Source organism: Bos mutus, chromosome 2 (assembly GCF_027580195.1).
Source record: "Bos mutus isolate GX-2022 chromosome 2, NWIPB_WYAK_1.1, whole genome shotgun sequence".
Lineage (NCBI taxonomy): Eukaryota > Metazoa > Chordata > Mammalia > Artiodactyla > Bovidae > Bos > Bos mutus.
In genome coordinates, this window is record NC_091618.1 from 7,289,792 (window position 1) to 7,310,413 (window position 20,622).

The 20,622-nt window shown below is 56.7% G+C and overlaps 1 protein-coding gene across 1 annotated transcript in view; it reads right to left on the reverse strand.

Moving 5' to 3' along the window:
- MYOM3 (myomesin 3) overlaps window positions 1-20,622 on the reverse strand; it is a 52,634-nt gene extending 32,012 nt beyond the window's left edge. The window contains 15 exon segments of the mRNA XM_005900721.3: window positions 810-916; window positions 919-936; window positions 1,328-1,381; window positions 2,535-2,734; window positions 3,717-3,858; window positions 4,501-4,662; window positions 6,083-6,223; window positions 6,677-6,721; window positions 8,984-9,072; window positions 10,538-10,633; window positions 15,486-15,643; window positions 16,321-16,480; window positions 17,303-17,383; window positions 18,006-18,184; window positions 20,488-20,622. Coding sequence (XP_005900783.2) covers window positions 810-916; window positions 919-936; window positions 1,328-1,381; window positions 2,535-2,734; window positions 3,717-3,858; window positions 4,501-4,662; window positions 6,083-6,223; window positions 6,677-6,721; window positions 8,984-9,072; window positions 10,538-10,633; window positions 15,486-15,643; window positions 16,321-16,480; window positions 17,303-17,383; window positions 18,006-18,166 — 1,614 coding nt within the window. The 5' untranslated portion in view covers window positions 18,167-18,184; window positions 20,488-20,622.

The following is a 20,622-nucleotide window of genomic DNA, read 5'->3' on the forward strand; positions in this document are numbered from 1 at the left end:
CAGCACAAGTCAAATCCCATCTGTGTCTGCTCAGAACCCTCCCAAGCCCTGAGTCTCCCCAGAGTAAAAGCTGCTTCGTGGTCTGACTCCTGCCATCTGTCTGGTCATGTTCCATGTTCCACTTTGTCGGCCCACCAGGCTCCGTGGCCCCCTGCTGCTCCTCAGTGGTGCCAGGCTCCACCCCTGCCTCTGGGTCTTTGTACTTGCTGGTCTTTTTTCCTGGGATGTTCTTCCCCCAGAGATCTCTGGCTGGCCCCTCACTTCCTTTAGTGCTGTGCTTAGCCGCTCAGTCGTGTCCGACTCTTGCAATCCCATCGACTGTAGCCTGCCAGGCTCCTCTGCCCATGGGATTCTCCAGGCAACAATACTGGAGTGGGTTGCCATTTCCTTCTCCAGGGGATCTTCCTGACTCAGGCATTGAACCGGGGTCTCCTGCATTGCAGATAGATTCATTACTGACTGAGCTTTGAGGGAAGCATCATTTCCTTTAGGCTTTTACTCAAAACTCACCTTCTCAGGGAGACCTCTCCGGTTCCTCCATCTAAATGTCAGTAGCCCCTTTGCCTCAACACTTCAAATCCCTTCCAGAGCTGGAGATAACCTCAAAAGGTCATTTAATCCACCCCCCTGCCTCTGTGTAGGGCTATGTTCAGGACTTTCAGACAGGAAATTCTCATCAGGGTTCCCCAGGGGACGCCTCTGGGGTCTCTCAGCGCCTCCCTGGACCTCCACTCCCCCTCACATCCTGGTCCCACAGTGTTTCTATTTCTCTGGCTGGTCTGGGGGTGGGGCCCTAGGGGTCTCCATACCTTCTCCAGGAAGTATGTCAGCGGGGCTTTGCCCCGGGGTCTCGGCTCCTCCCAGGCCAGAACCACGTAGGCCTCACGGATCTCGCTGCCATGGACGTTAGTCGGGGTGAGGGGATGGTCACAAAGTCTGGAACCAGAGTCGCCCAGGGGCTGAGATGTGTGGGCCCTTAGAGACCCCAGCTCTCAGCCCCCCACTTCATAGAGGACAGGGCCAGGGCCCAGAAAAGAGGCAGGAACTTGCTTCAGTCACCCAGCAAGGCTGGGCAGGGCAGGGCTGGAACCAGAGCCCAGGTCTCCCCACGTCCTGCTGGAGACTTTCCCCAATGTCTGCTTCCCCCAGGAGGGGCGCAGTCACCCACCCGAGAGCCTGGCCCCCCACCCGGATCTCTGCCCACGCTCACCACCCCACCCATGCCCGCAGACAACTTCTGCCTCGGGTCAGTTTGTGTCCCAGCTTCCAGACCACAAGGGGGCAGTGCTGGAGTCTTAAAGCCAAGTGTCAGGGGGTTCACACATACCGTCAAAGTCATCTGTGCTGACCGTGATGGTTTTTCCCATATCAAAGGGAATCTCTAGGGTGGAGAATGGAACCCATTAGTGGAGAACTAAGGGCTGCAGGGTGTGTGGCTGGGTCAGAAAGGGACAGGGCAGGGCCTGCCCCGCCCTGGGGGCAAATTCCTCCCCCTTCTCCTGGTCCTGACCTCTCGGCCCCTCTCTGTGTGTCCTCGGCAGGTGGCATTCTCAGACCCCAGAGGTGCTCTGCCCGCTGGGGGCAAAGGGGCACAGAAAGGAGGAGCAATGGGGTCGGATTCCAAGGGCACAGCACACCCATGTCAGGGTGACTCCTCGGGGCTGAGAGGGCTGTGTCCCCCACTCTCTGCCTCCCCACCTCCACCCTCCAGGCTGGGAGCTTCTGAGTCAGGGCAGTTTCCCTCCTGCAGGTTAAGGGCATCTGAAGAAGGTGCTGTGGTTTCACCCCAGATTAGCATCTGGTGCTAAGATTTGTGTTTCTTTCATCAGACAAGCTCTACCTCCCCCTCAGGCTAGGGGCTGCTAAGGACAGCACCGTGTCTCCTCCATCAGACTAGGGGTCCCTGAGGCTGTGTCAAAGCTATGGTTTTTCCAGTAGTCATGTTTGGATGTGAGAGTTGGACTATAAAGAAAGCTGAGCGCTGAAGAATTGATGCTTTTGAACTGTGGTGTTGGAAAAGACTCTTGAGAGTCCCTTGGACTGCAAGGAGATCCAATCAGTCCATCCTAAAGGAGATCTGTCCTGGGTGTTCGTTGGAAGGACAGATGTTGAAGCTGAAGCTCCAATACTTTGGCCACCTGATGTGGAGAATTTACTGCTTAGAAAAGACCCTGATTCTGGGAGGGATTGGGGGCAGGAGGAGAAGGGGACGACAGAGGATGCGATGGTTGGATGGCATCACTGACTCAATGGACATGAGTCTGGGTAAACTCCGGGAGTTGGTGATGGACAGGGAAGACTGGTGGGCTGCGGTCCATGGGGTCGCAAAGAGTCGGACATGACTGAGCGACTGAACTGAACTGAACTGAGGCTGTGTCTCCTCCATCAGACTGGGGGTTCCTGAGGGCTGGGCTGCGTCTCGTCTCCTGGACCAGGGCTGAGAATGGGGGCCGTTCGCCTGTCTCCTGTGTGAGGCAGTCCTGGGTGTGCACTGACAGATGCTCTAGCATGTCCTTCAGGGCCTCTGTGCCCACCTGTCTTCCTCTGAGCTTCGTCGCGGTCGCCCATGACAACCGGCTCAGAAGCCTTGGAGGGGACGCTGCTGCCCGCTCTGTTGATAGCTCTCACCCGGAACCGGTAGCTCTGGCCTTCGATGAGGCCTTGGATTGGGCACCGACAGGTCCCGCCGGGAGCCTGGTGGCATGGCACCCATTCCTCGGACTCTCCCTGGCACCTGTGGGAGAGAAGCCCCGGCTTCAGCCCCTGCCCGTGACTCACACCCTCCCAGTCTGAGCCTCTACCAGGACATTCCCCTACCCTGGGCTGTCCGCCCAGCTCGTCTCGGCCAGGGAAACACCTGCTCTCCATTTAAAAGCCTGGCTCCAGCCTTGGGTCCGCAGGAGGCCTTCTCACCAACCAGGATGCTAATCGAAAGAGCTAGTGCCTTTCATGGAACTCTCCTGTGGGCTGGAGCTGTGCTGTGCCCATCACATCCATCATCTTGTTTAATCCTGAAGGTCCTTGAGGTTAGGTGTGATTACTTTCACTCTACCAATGGGATCTGAGTTTAAAGAGTGAGATGACTTGCCCAAGTCACATGGCTCATGAGTGGGTGACTTAGTATTTCCCCAGAGGACTGTCCACTCCCCTGTTGGTGTGTGTTCTAGGGTGACCCTCAGAGTCTGGGATCTCTACACCCTCTGGGTACCGCCATTCCTCGCACTGGCTGGATGGGGCAGTGTACCTCAGTTTCCTCATCTGTAGAATGGAGCACGAGAGCATCCCCTACCCCCTCAGATAGGGATTGTTGTAAGCATTCAAGTGGTTGGATTAGGCCTTACCTCCAGCTAGGGCCTCGGAGCTGGCGGGTGGAGGAGGCGGCGCGTCCAGGCCCTCCCCTTCCTGGAAAGCCCCTCCCTCCAGGCTCAGTGCTCCTGGGTCTCTGTCACTCAGGGAGGCGAGTAGCCACCGAAGCCTCGTGTGCTCAGGCTTCAAGCACTGATGTTTGCCCCTGCCAGGGTCAGCTTGTGCCGTAAAGGGCCCAGGGGCAGCGGCTGCCTCCAGAGGTGGACACCCTTCTGTTGCCCCTAAATAACACACCTACCTCCTGCCCTGTCCCCAGGAGAGGCATGCGGTCCCTGTTTCCTGTGGCCCCGCCCTTGTTCTCACAGAACCATCTCCCCCCGCGGGCTCTGCCACTCAAGAGACCCACTCACAGCTCTATGGAGTAGCCAGTGATGGGGTTGCCCCGGGTGTCGCTGGGCGGGGTCCAGGTCAGGATGAGGCAGTCTCTGTTCACATTCAGGCATCGAACGTTCAAGGGGGAGCCGGGGACCCCTGGCTTCTCAGCCGCAGCATCTGAAACCCGGGATGGTGAGGGGCGTGGGAAGAGAGTAGGGGCGGCTCTTCTAGTCAATGTCCACTCGGCAACCAACCCCCTCCCATTCCCACCCAGCACCTTCTTCTCACGAACCCCCCAGGGGTGCAGTTGATCTTGAAGACCAAGACCTGAATGACAGCCTGTTCTTTTAAACAGCAGCATCTAGGGGTGGGTGGGTGGGAGTCCAGTTTATTAGGGGCCCATTCTACACCATCTGCCTGAGCAATTGGCACAATTCATCTTTGAGTCCCAGAGCAACTCTCTGTTTTGCAGGTGGGAATACTGAATCTCCTAGAGGAAAAGCCAATCGCCCAAGGTCATCCAGCCAGTGAGGCGGCAAAACCCGGAAGCAGAAATCAAGCAGGACTAGAAGGATGCCAGCCCACGCTCAGCCCTCCTCTCCAGCTAGCTCCAAGCCTGAGAATCTCAGGCTGGGTCCCTTTGGAGGGTCATGGGCAGTCTTAGAAAGACTCTGCCTCAACACCCGCATTCACTATATAGCTGGGACACCGAGGCCCCAAGGAGCTGGGGGCTCGCCCACGTGTCCCACGGCAAGTCGGTCAAGGCAGAGTCCTGGTCCCTGGGCTCTGGCTGGGCGCCCTCCTCCAGCCACCCCTTACCTCTCACAAACACGTAGGCGCTCTGCTCCCGGAGCCCAAAGGGCGAAGGCACCTGGACTGTGTAGAGGCCTTCATCCTCCTTGTAGGCGCAGGCCACCTTCAGGACTGCCTGGCGGTCAGCGTAGAGGATCTGCCGGCGGCCGGAGGACCTCAGCAGCCTCCCTGTGGGGAGAGGGGTTCCAGGGTGAGCTCCTGGGGGATCTGGAGCTCAGCCGGGAACCCATAGGTGCTTCGGGGTTCACAGGCAGAGATTCGGTTGGCCAGGCTAGAGCCTGAGGCTCTGCTGGGGAGTTGGGGAAGGGAGTAGTGACCTTCAGGACTCTGCCAAGGTGGTCTCTGAACTCTCCTCTGTAGCAGGCTTGGTGGGGGTGGGGGTGGGGGGTGGGGAGCACCTGGGGAAGGGGCCGGGGGCTGCTGGCTCGGTGAGGAGTTGGAGGTTCTCTGAGAAAGTGGAAACAAGAGCAGTGGGGACCTGGTGTGAGAGGCAGAGGCTCTTTGGGAGGCTGGGGGCTCAAGGAAGGAGATAGGGCTTGGTGGGTGGGGGTTGTGAGCTCAAGGAAGGGAGGGGGCTTGTTCAGGGGATGGGGACTCAGGAAAGGGGGAGAGGACTTACTGAGAGGGTTGGGGTGTTGGTGAGGAGGGTCAGGGTCGGGGAGGAGGGTGGGAGGTTGGCAGCTGGGACCTTAGGGAGAGGGCTGGGGACTCAGGGAAGGGGCCAGGGGCTCCAGGCCTCACCCGAGGTCCTGCTGTGCACCATGCTGCTCCTTGTCCCTGCAAAGGCCCCTCCTGCCTGTCAGCACCTCTGTTCCCAAGGATCTACGGGTCTGGGGGACATCTCGGCCTGTTATCACAGCTGTTTCTCAGGGCTCGTGGCTTCTCTACGCCTCTGCCCCCAGCCCCCAGGGGGCACCTCCCTAGGCTCAAGCTGCTGAGGGTGCTGCACTCCTGGCCCTTCGGCTGCTGGCTTGGTCATGAATAGGGCAGGAGGTCCAGCCGTCTGCCTCCTCCCTGGCTGGTCCGTCTCTTCCTGCCTGAGCTGACTGGGCCTTCCCCAGCCCTGGCCTGTGATCCCCCAGAGGTCTTCCAGCTCACGAGTAGCAGTTCTTGCCTGCACCCACAAACTGACTCTGAAAAGCCCGAGGCAAGTGCCCTGACCCTCCGTAGGCTGACCTGCCTCCTGTGCTTGCCTCTGTTCCTGTTGCTTCACACGTCCTCACCCGAGGGTGCTGATGGCGATCACGTGTGCATAAAGGGCTCTCAACCAGAGGCTCTAGAGGGGCAGAGGCTGCAGTTGTGTTTTGGCTTCCTGCCCTCTCTCGGATGGAGGGCCCCCTGACTTAACGGCGTGTCTGTGCCTCCCCCTGGCCTGGCACCCAGTGCAGGCTTGGCACTGTGAGTACTCAGTGACCCTTGGCAGGGTGATTTGATCTGAGCCCACCTGGCTTGTTCAGCTTCCCTCTGCCTCGTCCACGCTCATCACTCGGCTTGTACGGGTTAGGGGAGAGGCATAGCTGAGTTCCTCTCTCCACCAGGGGTCTATCTCTGCCTCTGCAGGCTGGGGGCTGGGACCGGGGTTCCTCACCATCTCGGAACCACTGGATGTTCTGCTCGGCGTCCAACACATCTTCTGAAAATAGGCACTTCAGGGAGAAGGTTTCCTTCTCACGGGCGAAGACCGGCTTCAGCACTGATGTGAAGTCCACGCTGGGGCCAAACATCAGTCCTGGTGGTAACAGAAATTTAGGACAGAAGTTTTCTGAGGCTGTGTCAGCTTAGCCTGGGGCTTAGATGGGAGTGAGGAGGACCTTCTGGGGTGTCCCCACTCCTTTGGGTCAAGATTCACAGTTCTCCAGGTGGTCTTAACGAGAAGAGCCTGATGCTGGGGGCTGCGGGTGGGGAAGAGATGTCTTTAGGTGGTACTACGTGAACTGAAATGGTAAATATCCATTTGTCTGCTTGGCTTTGCCTTTTTCTCATTCAGCTTTGGCCACTGGACAGCCCAGTGGCCAGGGGCAGCTCTGAGGTGCCTAGGGGCCCCCAGAAGCCAGTCCACAAGTATTAACAGTTTATAGGCAATCCCCACGTGGACATCCCTTTGTGGGGAATGGACAGTTATATTCTAAAGGGACCCCAGATACCTCCTCCCTGAAAGCCCGTCCCTCCCCAGCCTCCTTACTTTTAAACATCTCCGAATCGAAGCCAGCATCCTTCCCCAGGTAAGCTGAAACCCAGAGCAAATGGGAGTTAGAGAAGGCTCAGCACCCTCACTCCTACTGGGTTTTGGGGGCATGGCCTCTGGGTGTGCGTTCAACTCCTGGTCTAGCAGGGCCTCCCTTTAAGGCTCGGAGAACGTTCCCTGGCCTATCTGTGCCTTGGTTCCTTCCTGAGTCCTACCTGTTGGGGGTGGAGGTGGGTTCTGAATACCTGAGTTCACATGAACAAAGCCCTTAGCAGGACCCTGGCATATAGTTGGTGCTCAATAAATGGTGTTTTCCTTCCCAAGAGCTTCCCTGGTAGCTCAGCTGGTAAAGCTGGTAAAGCTGGTAAAGAGCTGCCTGCATTGCAGGAGACCCCAGGTTCGATTCCTGGGTCAGGAAAATCCCTGGAAAAGGGATAGGCTACTGACTCCAGTGTTCTTGGGCTTCGCTGGTGGCTCAGATGGTAAAGAATCCACCTGCAATGTGGGAGACCTGGGTTTGATCCTTGGGTTGGGGAGATCCCCTGGAGGAGGGCATGGCAACCCACTCCAGTATTCTTGCCTGGAAAATCGCCATGGACAAAACCCACCCACTACTAGGGTCACAGAGTCCTAGAGGTGGAGCATGGTCAGACTGGGATTTCTGGTAGGTTCAGGGCAGCACTAGGAAAAACTCCTGGTGGCTTCAGGGTGAAGTCCAAGGTGGTGTGGACACAGATCACCAGGGGACAGTGAGAACAGTTTTTGTTCACATAGCACGCACCACGTGCTGCTTTTTAAGGCATTTAATCCTCACAGCAGCCTTGTCTGTAGGTGACATCATTATCCTCTAATACAGATGGGGAAACAGGCATGATCACCCAGCGAGCACCCCAAGAGCCTGAAACCACTGCATGACACTGGTCCCTGGGAAGGCTCTGATGGAGGGAGGGATGGGGATTCAGAGGAGGTGATGGAAAGGAGAGGCGGACAGAGGGAGGCAGGGTTGGAGGGCCTGATGCCTGACCTTGCACTCGACTTTGGACGGCTCAGATTCCACCCAGAGAGCCTGGCCCAGCAGCGGGGACAACTGCCTCTCAAGAGCTATTTGGGGAATAGGGAAGAGGGGTGGAAAGGCTGTGAAGGACAGTTTAACAAGGAATGATGAGAGCTGGGGGGGTGGGGCTGGACTCCAGCCTGCCTGCCACCCAGTATGTGTGTGAGTGTGTGTGTGTGTGTGTGTGAGTGAGTGTGTGTTTGAATTTGCATACATGAAGTTTCTCTTTCTGGGTCCTTAGGGCAAGGCCTTGGGCTAACCAGTCCATCCTAAAGGAAATCAGTCCTGAATATTCATTGAAAGGACTGATGTTGAAGCTGAAACTCCAATACTTTGGCCACCTGATGTGAAGAGCTGACTCATTTGAAAAGACCCTGATGCTGGGAAAGACTGAGGGCGGGAGGAGAAGGGGACGACAGAGGATGAGATGGTTGGATGGCATCGCCGACTCAACGGACATGGGTTTGAATAAACTCCGGGAGTTGGACGGGGAGGCCTGGAGTGCTGCAGTCCATGGGATCACAAAGAGTCGGACACGACTGAGCGACTGAACTGAACTGAACTTAGGCTCAAAGCTGTGGCCTTCTTGGCTAGACTGCCTGGGCCATGGGCTGATAGGGTGGGGAGGAGGATTATCTTTCCCCAAGAGCTTGCTGCAGCCAAGCTCTACCTAAACCATCTCATTTAACCCACGGGAGCATCTGAGGTGGCAGGAGGGCTCCCCGTTGCAGGTGGGGAGGTCAGGGAAGCGAGGTGGCACCCAGGCTCACACGGCCCATCAGCATCAGAGGAAGCTTGTGGTCTAGGGTCTGGTGGACTCAAGGGTCTCTTCTGTTTTGGGCTCTGATCAATGCCCAAGAGGAGCCTGAGCTAAATGGGAAATACGCACCAGAAGCTAAAAAGGGCAGTGAGAGTCAGCAGGGGAGGTGGTAGGACTCGGCCTTTGCCCCTGCTGGGGACCAGGCCGCCTTCCCAGAGGTCCTGGGATCTGGACCCAAGCCCAACCTGGTGGGACAAGCCTGCTCTCGAACAGGCACTGAATTGGGATACAGGTTGTATAGCCTGAGGGTGGAGAATCTCACTTGCTTTGAAGGCCTTGGGGAAGCAGGAGTCCCAGTGGCTGCTCTGATTACTCAATCCCAGGACAAATACCCCTGCCGCGCCCCGTGTCTGGCGCACACCCGCGTCCTCATCTGCCTGTCCAGGGTTTGCTGTGGGCTGCCTGGCCTGTTGGGCACGGGAGGACTCACTGCGGACAAGGACTTTGGCAAAGGAGGAGGCCTGGCCGTAGGCGTTCTTGACCTTCACTGTGTAGGTGGCTGCGTCCTCAATGGTACATCTGAAAAGGAGGAGGGAGATGTTTCCCCGAGGCTACTGGGCTCCACGGAAAACTCAAGTCCCGAGAGCAGGGTGAGTGGGGAAGGGGGTGGTTATGGGAGGCTCTAGGTCAGGGCCTGCCCCTGAGAAGCTGGGTGACTTTGGGCTGCCCCCGTCCCTCTCTACACCTCCAGGCCCTCCTTTGAAAAACGGGGAAAACAACACCGCAGCTTAAGGTGAAAGTGCTTTGAAAATACAATTGTTAGGATATCATTTGAGCTAAGTGACTGGTCCAGAGTCACAGAACAACTGGAATTCAACCCCACTTCAAGGGGACAAGCCCGCTCTCAGGCACGGCCTCCCTGCTCTGTCAACACCTCCTGGGCAGAACTCTGGAGCAGGAGATGCCCGGGCACACCGCCAGCCTGTGCCAGACCTGGGCCAGTTGCCCAGGTGTTCTCAAGCCCAGGCCTGGGGCTCACCACCAGCCAGACCAACCCTGTTCCTTGTGGAGCCTGGGGCTGGCTCCATCCAAGGGCCACCGTGGCAGCAGGGCGTATCTGGCCCCATCGGCAAGCAGAGAGGCCCCTTGGGGCCCCCTCTTCTCCCCTACTTGCGGGTCAGTTCCACCTGCTCCCCAAGGCTGCCCCGGCCCTGCGTGCTGTCCCCGACGGTGCGGTCCATGGGGCACCTCCCTGTGGAGCCTTGGAGGGTCTGGTATTTATGTCCACGCAGCCCCACTTGGCTTCTGGAGCCTCCTGTTTATATTCGTGTCTCCCAGAGCCCCAGTGGGTTGAGGTGGAGGGTTTGGTGTATTGGAAAGAACCCAGGTGAAAAGAGTTGACTCAACCCCAGGCCCTGCCCTGTACAAGTTGTGCAAGAGCCTTAATCTTTCAGAGCCTCAGTTTTCTCATCTGTTACATGGATGCAACAATGCTTCCTTGAGAGAATGAGGGTGGGCTTTGACAACTATGTTCGGAAAGCAGCGAGCACAGGGCTTGGCACCTGCAGGAGCTCAGCGCCTGGCAGTTCATATGAACAGTGCGTACTTTGGGGAATATTGTGCTCATTTTCTCCAAGCACGCTGCCTCTTCCTTAAACACAGTGCTTAAGACTCACTGCCTCCTGAAAGGCCTACCTAACTCTCTCTTCTGCTTCCCCTTGCACGCACGGGTGTGTGTATGTGTGTGTGTTCTCGCCCCCAGCAAGGAACTCTCCCCACATGCCTAGCTGCTAGCCAAGTCCAGATTTCTCACTGTGTATTCTAAGACATTGGAATCACATGGGGGTGTCTGTTAAATACCAATTCCTGGGCCCCACTTCAGACCTATTTGATCTGACTTTATAGGAATTAAAGGAGGGTCCATCCCACATTTACTATTTTGAGGCTGACGTGGTTCCTAGCTCTGAGGAGGGGTTGGACCTGCTCCGGCCTTGGTAGCGCCGGGGCTTGGGACCGTGCGCCTCTCTGGGGCTCGTGGTCTCACCTCCTGATCTCCAGTGTCAGCAGTCCATAGTTGTTGGTGATTCGATACTTGCCGGCAGGAAAGAGGCGGGGGTCAATTCTCACGTCATTTTTGTACCTGCGGAGACACAGTGGAGTGTGGGAGGCAACGTGGTTCTGAGCAGGAAGGATCCTGAGCCTCTTAGACCTGGATTCCAACCTCAGTTTTGTGCTGCTTATTCATCTGTGTGACTCAGGGCAGCTCCAAACCTCAGTTTTCTCATCTGTGAAATGGGAATAATAACTGCGCTAATCTTGCAGTGTTGTTGTGATGATTAAATGGGATAAGATATGTAAAGTTTGAAGGCTATGGATGCTCAAGTGTTTATTCCCTTCTGGAGGGCAGAGAAGAGGGAGCCATAATTAGGGGTATCTGCCCCTTCCCTTACCAGGGGTGCCCCCAAGGACCAGGCTCCAGCTTTTCCTTCCTCTCTGAAGGGGTACCAAGGAAAGTTCTCCATCCCTTCCTTTTGTCAACCCTCAGGACAACAGTTCTTAATCTCAGTTCTTGTTAAAATCACCAGTTCAGTTCAGTCACTTAGTCATGTCCGACTCTTTGCGGCCCCATGGACTGCAGCACGCCAGGCCTCCCTGTCCATCACCAACTCCTGGAGTTTACCCAAACTCATGTCCATTGAGTTGGTGATGCCATCCAACCATCTCATTTAAAAATCTCCATGCTCAGAGTCTGAATGGAAGCCTTTGAGAATTTGCATCAGAATCTGCTCATTGCAGGGACTTCCCTGGTGGGCCAGTGGTTAAGAATCCACCTTCCAGTGCAGGGGATGTGGGTTTGATCCCTGGTTGGGAACTAAGATCCCTCATGCCACAGGACAGCGAGGCCCTTACACTGCAACTAGAGAAAAGCTGCAACTAAGACCCAGTGCGGCCAAACATAAATTAAATAAATATTAAAACATAAACTTCTCGTTGTTCTCCACCAGCCATTCTCCTCTTATTCTAAAGTAGATCTAACATGTCTCCTAGTCTCTGCTTCTGCTAGGTGTGACCACGTGACTAAACTAAGTCTTGTCAACAGAAATAAGTCCAAGTGTCACGTGGCTGCTTCTGACGACACTCTGCCCGTTTTCACATCATCTTTCCTTCCAATCTTGAGGCAAGAATACGGCCATAAATACGGCTGCCATCTTGAACCAGGAAGACCCGAGGTCTCCAGCAGTGCATGGGAACAGGCCTGAGTCCCTAAGCTGAGGGGTGGAGTTGCCATTGCAGCCCCTCCCTGTCTACATCAGACATTTACACGAAAGGGGGAAAAATATCTATCTTCTTTAAGTCATTAAAAAAACTCCATGCCCAGGCTTTAGCCTGGATCCATGAAATCAGAATTTCTGGGTGTAGAATCTGGGCATCAGTTATTTGGAAACTTGCCAGGTGACTCCCAACCATGGCCCCACCCCACTGTACCCTGGATACTTCCTTTTGTTTTCTGTGAAGTTTTGTTCCCTCTGCTGCAAGCCCTGGACAGCCAGGCGTCCTTGCGTCTGCCCACAGCCCACTGGGGTATGTTCTGGAGATCTGATGAGTGAATGTCTGTGAAAGTTAGGAGGCCTGGGTTCCTGACACTGTTTGCTGTGTGACTTAGGGCCAATCACTCCCCCTCTCTGGGCCTCTGTGTCCATGAACCCTTTATGTGAAGAGTCAGCCCCAGAGGTGTGTGTGTGAGCATGGTCAGTCGCTTCAGTCATGTCTGACACTTGGCGACCCTATGGGGTGGAGCCCGCTGGGCTCTGTCCATGATATTCTCCAAGCAAGAATACTGAAGTAGATTGCCATGCCCTCCTCCAGGGGAATCTTCCCAACCCAGGGATTGAACCCAAGTCTCCTGCATTGCAGGAGGATTCTTTACCATCTGAGCAACCAGGGAAGCCCAAGAATGCTGGGGTGGGTAGCCTATTCCTTCTCCAGGGCATCTTCCCAACCCAGGAATCGAACTGGTGTTTCCTGCATTGCAGGCGGATTCTTTACCAGCTGAGCCACCAGGGAAGCCCAGCCTCAGTGGTGGTTGAGGTCAAAGAGGAGGCCTTGGCCAAAAGAGGGCGCCCCAGCCTCAGTATATCACCTTCCTTGGATCCGCCCACCACCCATGCCCTGTTTGTCTCCACGGCAACCAAACAGTGCTGTGCTCACACTCCACCTTATGGCCGTCAGGCCGTGCCCTCTTCTGAAAGGAGCCCAGTTAAATCTTCTGTGGGGAGGGTGGTGCCTAATCTGGATGCCCAATCTTTCCACCTCTCCCAGGCCTGGGGGGCCAAGGTCAGCCCCCCCATCCCCCAGCTGTCAGGAACATTCCAGACACCTCAGCCTGGGCCAGCCTCTGCCTTTCCCAGAAAAAGCAGCAGCTGCAGCTCTGGGCATGACCTGGACAGCCCAGGACCTCAGCTCTCTTTTTGCCCCACTCTGGGCGCCAGTCTCCTGCTGGTTCCTCAGGCCCTTGAAGGCTTGGCTGTGTGGATGAGGCTGAATGGCAGCCAATCATTAAACAGCATTAAACGAGAAAACTGAGGCAGGCGCCCAACCCAAAGCCTGGCTCAGCGAGGCCTACATAAAAGAGTGAGATTTTTTTTATTATTTATCTAAATTTATTTTCCCTTACATATTCTGGTGGGTATTTTTCCTCCTGCCACCCTCAACCTCTTTTATAAAATGAAAAAAATTTTTGACTGCGTGGCTCGTGGGATCTTAGTTCCCTGACCAGAGATCACACCTGCACTCCTGGCAGTAAGAGAACTGAGTCCTAACTACTGGATGGCCAGGGAATTTGCCATATTTTGGTGTCCGCTTTACTTTTGCAGGCAGCTTGACCTGGGAGAGTGGTTCTGATGTTCATGAACGGTGGCCAGGACCCACTTCCGCAGAGTAAACACAGCCAGCCTGGACCTTGTCTGATGTGCCCTCTTGTTGCCCCTGCATTCAGGAAGTGCTCAATAATTGCTGAATGAATGGACTCTCCTGACAAGCCTGTGGAGCCATGATCGTCCTGCTGACTTGGGCTGGGTCTCTACCAGGGTCTGGGTGAAGCTCTGGAGGCCAATCCAGGATGAGCTGGCCCTGCCAGAGGTGCCTGATGATAGGAAACCAGATCCCCAAAGCCTGGAGCCCCCAGGGTCCCCTGAGTCCCTCCGGTTGGAGGTGGGCCTGGCCTTGGCCTCCACCACTTGCTCAGCTCCTTGTTGTGGCAACCTTGCTGGCAGGGGTGGAAACAAGCCTCCCTCCCAAGAGGCTCCCATGGAATGCCTTAGATGTGGGCCTTGGTGCCAGGGCAGGGCAGGGCTTGGCCGCCAGGCTGACTGCCACTTAGCTCAGGTCTTCCTCCCGACTGCCTTGGTCCCCACAGAATTTGAATGAATGCCATCTGGCAGTGACCAGCAATGACACTTCCCTCAGGACATTTTTCTGGATTGCTCCTGGCCTAAGTTCTTTCCCTTTCTCTCACTTCAGAGGCATTATAGATGCTTTAAAGAAAAACAAAACCAAAAAACAACTGTAATGATCACTTTCCTACTCTCTTGGCCAGTAGAGATCTGGGCTGGGAGGCAAGAGACCTGAATTTGAATCTGGGCTCGCACTAGCTGTGTGACCTTAGACCAGTCACACTATCTCTCTGAGCCTCGATATCCTCACCTGTGAAATGGGGATATAGTCCTAACCTCATGAATGGCCCAGAGGCTCAAACGAGAGGAAAAGTGCTGGGTCAGTGTGAGGAAGGTTCAAGTGTAAGATGTTGCTTTTTCCTTTGTGACCTCAGTTATTTGTGTGCTTACCTTCTCTCTCCTACCAAAACCTTGGTCTGTTCACCCTTGAGATCGGGCTTATATGTCACCTCGTCTGAGAAGCCTTCCTGGATTCTCCAGGTGGAGGCAGCTACAGTCCTTCTTCACCTCCACTCTTTTACCTCAAATATCGCCTTTGGATATATTTTTCATTGCGTTGACATTTCTCTTCTGGGTTGAGAGTTCCTTGAGGTGAGATGTGTCTGGGTCATTTCTATGCCTCACTGCCCAAGCCAGGGCCTGGGACAGATTATGTTCCTGGTAAATATTTGTTGAAATTTCTTCCTTGTCTCCCAGCATACCTGACAATGGGCCTTAGACCCTGGGGAGCTCAGGATAGACTGAACTCAGCTGTGTGAATGACACATTTCCCTCTTGGGTGAAGTGATACCCCAGATGCTGCCATGCCCACCTCCCGAGGTCCTTTCAGAAGACTCCTGCCTCCGCTCCCCTATGCCAGCAAGGCCTCAACTCCATGGTTCTTTTATGAGTACATTCCCAGGAATGGGACCTCCTGCTTTCCCAGCAGCTTTCAAGTTCTGAGGGCTTCCACATTGTTGTGGTATTAAATCCTTAACACAGGCAAGCTGGACAGGAGGTCTTCAACCCCTTTCACAGATCAGGAAACTGAGGCAGGATCAGAGTGGTTGAACCATAGCTGAGACCACACACAGAATTAGCAGAGAGAGCAAGCCGTGGAGAGAGTAAGCTCTCCTTCTCACTGAGAGCCCCCACCCTCCCTGCCTCCTCTCCTGCCCTGACCCTGGGCCTGTCTCCGCCATCTTCCTGCAACCCTGGAGATGCTCAGCTCGGGGCAGCTGCCTTCTCATGCCACCAGAATCATATTTTCACAAGTGCTGGCTCCCCGGGTGGCCCAGACCTCTAGCCCCAGGCTGGCTGGGAGGCAGCTAAGAATAACCCCTCCTGAGCTTCCCCAGCAGCTGCTGCTCTGTTTGGGGGTGGGCAGAGCTCAGGGCTGTGGGTCTGTGGCTTTTCTAAGGCAGCAGGAACTTCTGGGGAAGGGACTGGGCCCCCTGGAGGGGAGCTGTTGGGTGTAAGGAAGTCACATTCAAGGGATCCCTGAGGCCCAGAGCCTGAAGGCAGGGCAAGGACCCCTTGTCTCTTGCCCCGGGGGCTTACCAGGTGACCTGGGGTGGAGGCGAACCCTGGACGGTACAGGTCAGCAGGACCGTGGTGTGCTCCCAGACCGCGTGAGAGCGCAGAGGGATCCAGAACCAGGGCCCACGGCCGGAACACAGCTCCCGCAGCTCCTTGGCCTCCCGGACCTTCTCCTCTGTCTGGAGGCAGGAAGGGTCTGTGAGTCCCAGGAGCCGGGGCACCACCTCCGCCATCTTTGCTGTTACCTTTCCCCTGACACCAGGCTGGACTCTCCTTGCCAGTGGCTGAGAGGCAGCATGGCACAGGGGGCAGGGCATGGGGCTTTGGGACTTGACCTGGAATCAAGGCCAAACTCTGCCACTTACGGGCTATGAGACCAACCACAGGCCAGGCCTCTGTTTCCTCATCTGTAAAATGGGGATGATAATCATATTGCCCCACCCTCCTGTGGGATTGTAGGGAGGATTACTTAGGTCACTACGTGAAAAACATGGGCAGTGACAACAACCATGTAAGTATTTACAGCTGTTCCTGTCCTGCCCAGGGATGGGGTACGGAGGTGGCTTCAGATCCCTGACATTTCCCGAGCGTCTTCTGTGTTCTAGGAAAGTGGTTTTATAAGCGTGTTCTTATTTACTTCCCATGTCGACGCTCAGTAGTGGACCACATACGTCCATTTTACAGATGAGAAAACTGAGGCTCGGTTAGAGTCATTGCTTTGCCCAAGGTCATGCAGCTGGAAGGTGGGGGCCCTGGGAGGCCCAGCTTTTCTGGAGAAGGGGGTAGGGTCGGGGCGGGCAGCACGAGAAGGGCTGCAGGTCCCAGGGCCCCGGAAGCCCCCGCCCACCCCTCTCACCCGCCGTCTCAGCGCCTTCCGGTCTCGTCTCTGGCGCAGCAGCCACTGGGTCCGTAGGAAGGCGATCTCTGTCCTCTCCCAGTCATTGCCGAAGCCCACCCGCTTCTGCCCCCGCTCCTCCAGCTCCACGGTGCTGGTCTGGCGCCTCAGCTGGGCCTCCCTGCGGTGACAGAGGCCGTCAGAGGCGGAGAGCCCTTGGGGGCGCACCCTGGCTCTGCCTCTCCTATGCCCGGCTTTGCCGGCCACGCTTGAAGCTTCTTGAGGACAGGGCAACTTTAATCCTTTCTGCCTCCAACATCCCCTGAATGGGTCTGGGTTTTAGAAGGTGGAGCAGGGCATGGCAACCCACTCCAATATTCTTGCTTGGAGAATCCCATGGACAGAGGAGCCTGGCGGGTTACAGTCCATGGGGTCACAAAGAATTGGACACAACTGAATGACTAACAATATTATCGATACAGTTCACAAGGGTCTTTCACAAGCCATGGTTCCTCTTGTTTTCACTACAACCAAGCGGACAGGCTTAGTCTCCCCATTTGACTGGGTAGAGATTTGCTTTATAGGCTGAGTGACTTGCTCTGGGCCAGCTAGGAGCAGGACATAGGCCTAAGGACGCTCCCAGGCTTGGAGGCCATCCTATCTCAGAGCTTGTGTTCGACATGTGGGCTGGTTTACTTGCTTCTCCTAGCTCTACCCCTAGACGCCTTCCCCGCCATGGAAGCCGGGTGGTGAAGCGCGGACCCCAGTCCTCTCCCCTAGGGACGGTCCCTCACTACTGCCTGTGGGCCCATCAGAGGGTGGTGCAGTGGGCTTTGACGTCAGTCAGCCCTGGGCTTTAACCTCTGACTAGTCACCCACTCTAGGTGTGTAATTTCGGCACTTTTTTTTTAAGCCGAGTGTGGGTGCCCAGCAGGGAGGCAGGGGACTGGACAAGATGACCTCTTCCCAGCCCAGGGCTCTCTGGAAAGGTCACTCGACTTACCATGTTGTCTCTGAGGAGGCTGTCAGAGCCAAGGCTGCCGCAAGGGCGTAGTCTGCAGCGCTGAACTGGTACTCTTCCTCGCTGCCCCGGGGAAAAGAGAGATCATGGCTCCTGCAGATTTGGCTGGGGGTCTGGCTGGGGGCTCCGTCTACCCACCGCAAGGTACTAGCAGGCACAACTGTGGTGCCCTCCTCAAACCGTGGTCTCAGAACAGGGCCATGCCTCCTCTCTTAGACTGGGAGCTCCGCAAAACAGAGCTGTGCTTCCCATCTCAGACTGGGTTCTCCAAAAAGAAGGGTCATTCCTCCCCTTTCAACAGGAATCTCCCAAGGTCAGGGCTGGGCCTCCCTCCTTGGACTGGAGGCCTTCAGAAAGTGGGGCTGTGCCTCCCCCCTCAGGCTAGAGTATGCAGAGTTCAAGGAGTGAGCCTATGCCTCCCTGCTTAGATTGGAGTATGAATAGGTCAGGATGTGACCCCCTTTAGGCTGGAGGCTCCAGAGAGCAGGACTGTGGCCCCTCCCTCAGACTGGAGTATGCAGAGGTCAAGGTTGTGCTTCCTCCCTCAGACTGGAGACTCCAGAGAGCAGGACTGTGCCTCCTGCCTTGGACTGGAGTATGCAGAAGTCAGGCTGTGCCTCCCTGCTCAAACTGGGGGTCCTGGGGGAAGGGCAGTGGCTGGGTGGGGGCGTTCCTGATGCCCCACCTGCTGCGGAAGGTCCGTTTCCTCATCGAGGAGTCCATCTGCAGGCTGTGCTGCCGCTCCTCCTTCTGCTCCTCCTCCCGACGATGCTCCCGCCGGTGCACTTGCATGGCCTGGGGGGGCCGGGGCTCCCCCACACCTCCCGGGCTGTGAGGCAGAGTCATGGCTGCGAGAGTGACAACCTGCAGAGCCGAAGTGCACAGTTACTCCACCTGGTGTCCACCTGCCCCTTCCCCCTGGGGTCCACCAGCATCTCTCCGGAGGTCTGCTGGTGGCAGGGGTGGGGGGTGTCTCTCTATGGTGGGCAGGCAGGCGATCTCAAGATGCAACAGGGAGCCTGGCTCGCCCACCACCCTATGGGCTGCCCCCCATTGAGGAGCAGGCCCTGGCTTCCAGCTGCACTCTGTCCTTGCCCCTCCACGTGGTCTGAGCAAGGCCTTCCCTTCTCTGGCCTCAGCTTCCGACATGTGAGTGACTGAGCACTGTGATGTCCAGGGCAAGGAGAAGTGGTCAGGAGAGTGGGGGCCCCAAGCTAGCTGGTTCTGAGTTTTTGCGGTACATTCTTTCCCGGATCTGGGGTACAATGATATCCCCGGGCCTCTGAGGACCTTCTGATGCTGAAACCCTAGGGTGCTTCTTGGTGGAACCCCTGGAATTGGCTTCCACGCTCCTCCAGGTGGGAATTTGGGATAGGCCTCTTACCTGGAAAGGTCCTTACTGGGTTTGGCCCTGATGTAGACCCTGGGCACGAAGGAGGAGACAGAAGGGGAGAGCTGCACCTTAGCCCTCTCCTGCCTGCTTCTAGGCTCTGCCCTGTCCCCGCCTCTCCTGCGGGGCCTGCTGGCCAAGCTAGAGTGAGTGTGTGTGTGTGTGTGTTGTGTTCTGACCTGAACACGCCTGTGGAGGGCCATGTCTCTAAGTCCATGATGTGGGAGGTGGGCATGCTGGCCTCATCAGAGATCCTTGACCCGGAAAGGCCTATTCTAGGGTGTCAGAGGGCTCAGGCTGCCAAGGGTCAGTCTTAATGGGAATTTATTTCTTCTGGTTCCTTAAAGTTTGCTCCATTTGGGCATCCAGAAAAGAACCCCCAGGAGAGCCTGGGCACTGCAGAGTGTTAGCTGGGATCAAGGACTGCCCGTGAGGCTTCCTGCAATGCCCTCGCTGAACACAACAGGACATCATCCCTCGGGCTTCCTATCCAGCACCCCCACACCCTCGAGGAAGAGGCTGTCTGCACCCAGACAATGCCTGGCCTGCTCTTTCTGTGCCTTCCTCCGCTCAGCCCAGAAGAGAGCCGCTGGGTGCCAGCGAGGGAGGCCCCGGCTCGGCCCTGGCCCCAGCAGCGGAGGGTTAACGTTCCCTGGCCTCAGCTGCTGGCTGCTTTCCCCGGATGCTCTGTTCCTGACGGGCACAGCGGGGTGGGCCTGGCGCTCATCCTTGACCTCCTGGGCCGCCCGCAACCAGACCCCTGGCTTTAGGGATGAGCCATCGGTTCTTTTTAAAGCGCTGACTGAGGCTTGGGATTAGGTCGTGAGCAGATTGCAGCTTTCCAGCCCTCTCTCTCCAGAAGGCGGTGTGTGTCTGCTGGGGAGGGGTCAGCGATGCGTGGCGGGTCAGGAGGGGACCTCGGCCCCCACTGCCCTCCCCTGAGGGTGCAAAGCCACCAGGGGTCCTGCCTTGTAGCCTTCCCCACCCACTCTATTCTCTCCACCTTCCTCCCAAGCCTCAGTCTGGCCACTGCCCTGTCTGCAATGCCCCCCCACCATCCCCCCAGCTCTCGGACCGCGTCTCCCAGTGAGAAGGGTCAAGGAGGTCTCTCCAATTCCTCAGGTTGGGAAGAGAAGCATATGAGCCAGAGAGACTCTGAGCCCTGACGGCAGAAAGCTGGGTCCTGCGGGCAGGAGTGGAGACACAGCCTACCCAGGGGTCTGGGCAGGCGGGGACGTGCTCTTAATACTCCCCACCAGTTTCTGAGGCGGGAGTGCTGGCCCGGGTTTGGTGCCAGTGAGTCCAGGCTGGATGAGCGCCCTCCCAGCCCTGCGATGTGGGCCCCACGGCCTTGCTCTCATCCCCTGCCTGCTGGCCGGGCCAAGCAGGGCTCCGCCAGGACAGCTCTAGGTTGGCCAGACCTGCCAGCCCACCCGGGTCCCTGCTGATCCCTGATGCCTGCAGGAAAGCCTCCACTTCCCAGGGCATCGCCAAGGGATCTGGGCGGGGGGTGGGGTGGTGTTGTAGCTTTCATGTCACAGAAGGCTCAGCTCGGAAGACCCAGGGCCACACAGAACAGTGAGGCGGGGCAGGGATTTCTTTTCTAGAATCCCTTCTCATTTCCATGGCTGAGCACAAGTCTGCCTCTTCTTTCCCGATCTCACAGGATCCTTCCCCCGCAACCCCCCACACCCCTACCGCACTTCCAAATGAAAAGCTGAGGGTCTCACTATCTGGAGGTCTCTCTCCTCTCCCCTGATCTCTGGAGGTGACTCACAGAAGAAGCTGTGCCCACTCAGGTGGCTCTGGGGGGACGATTCCAGAGGATGAGAGGGTCCTTGGTTTCTTCTTGCCCCGACTCAGCAGGGACCGGGAGAAGAATGTGATCCTGGAGCTTGCACGGGCCTTAAAT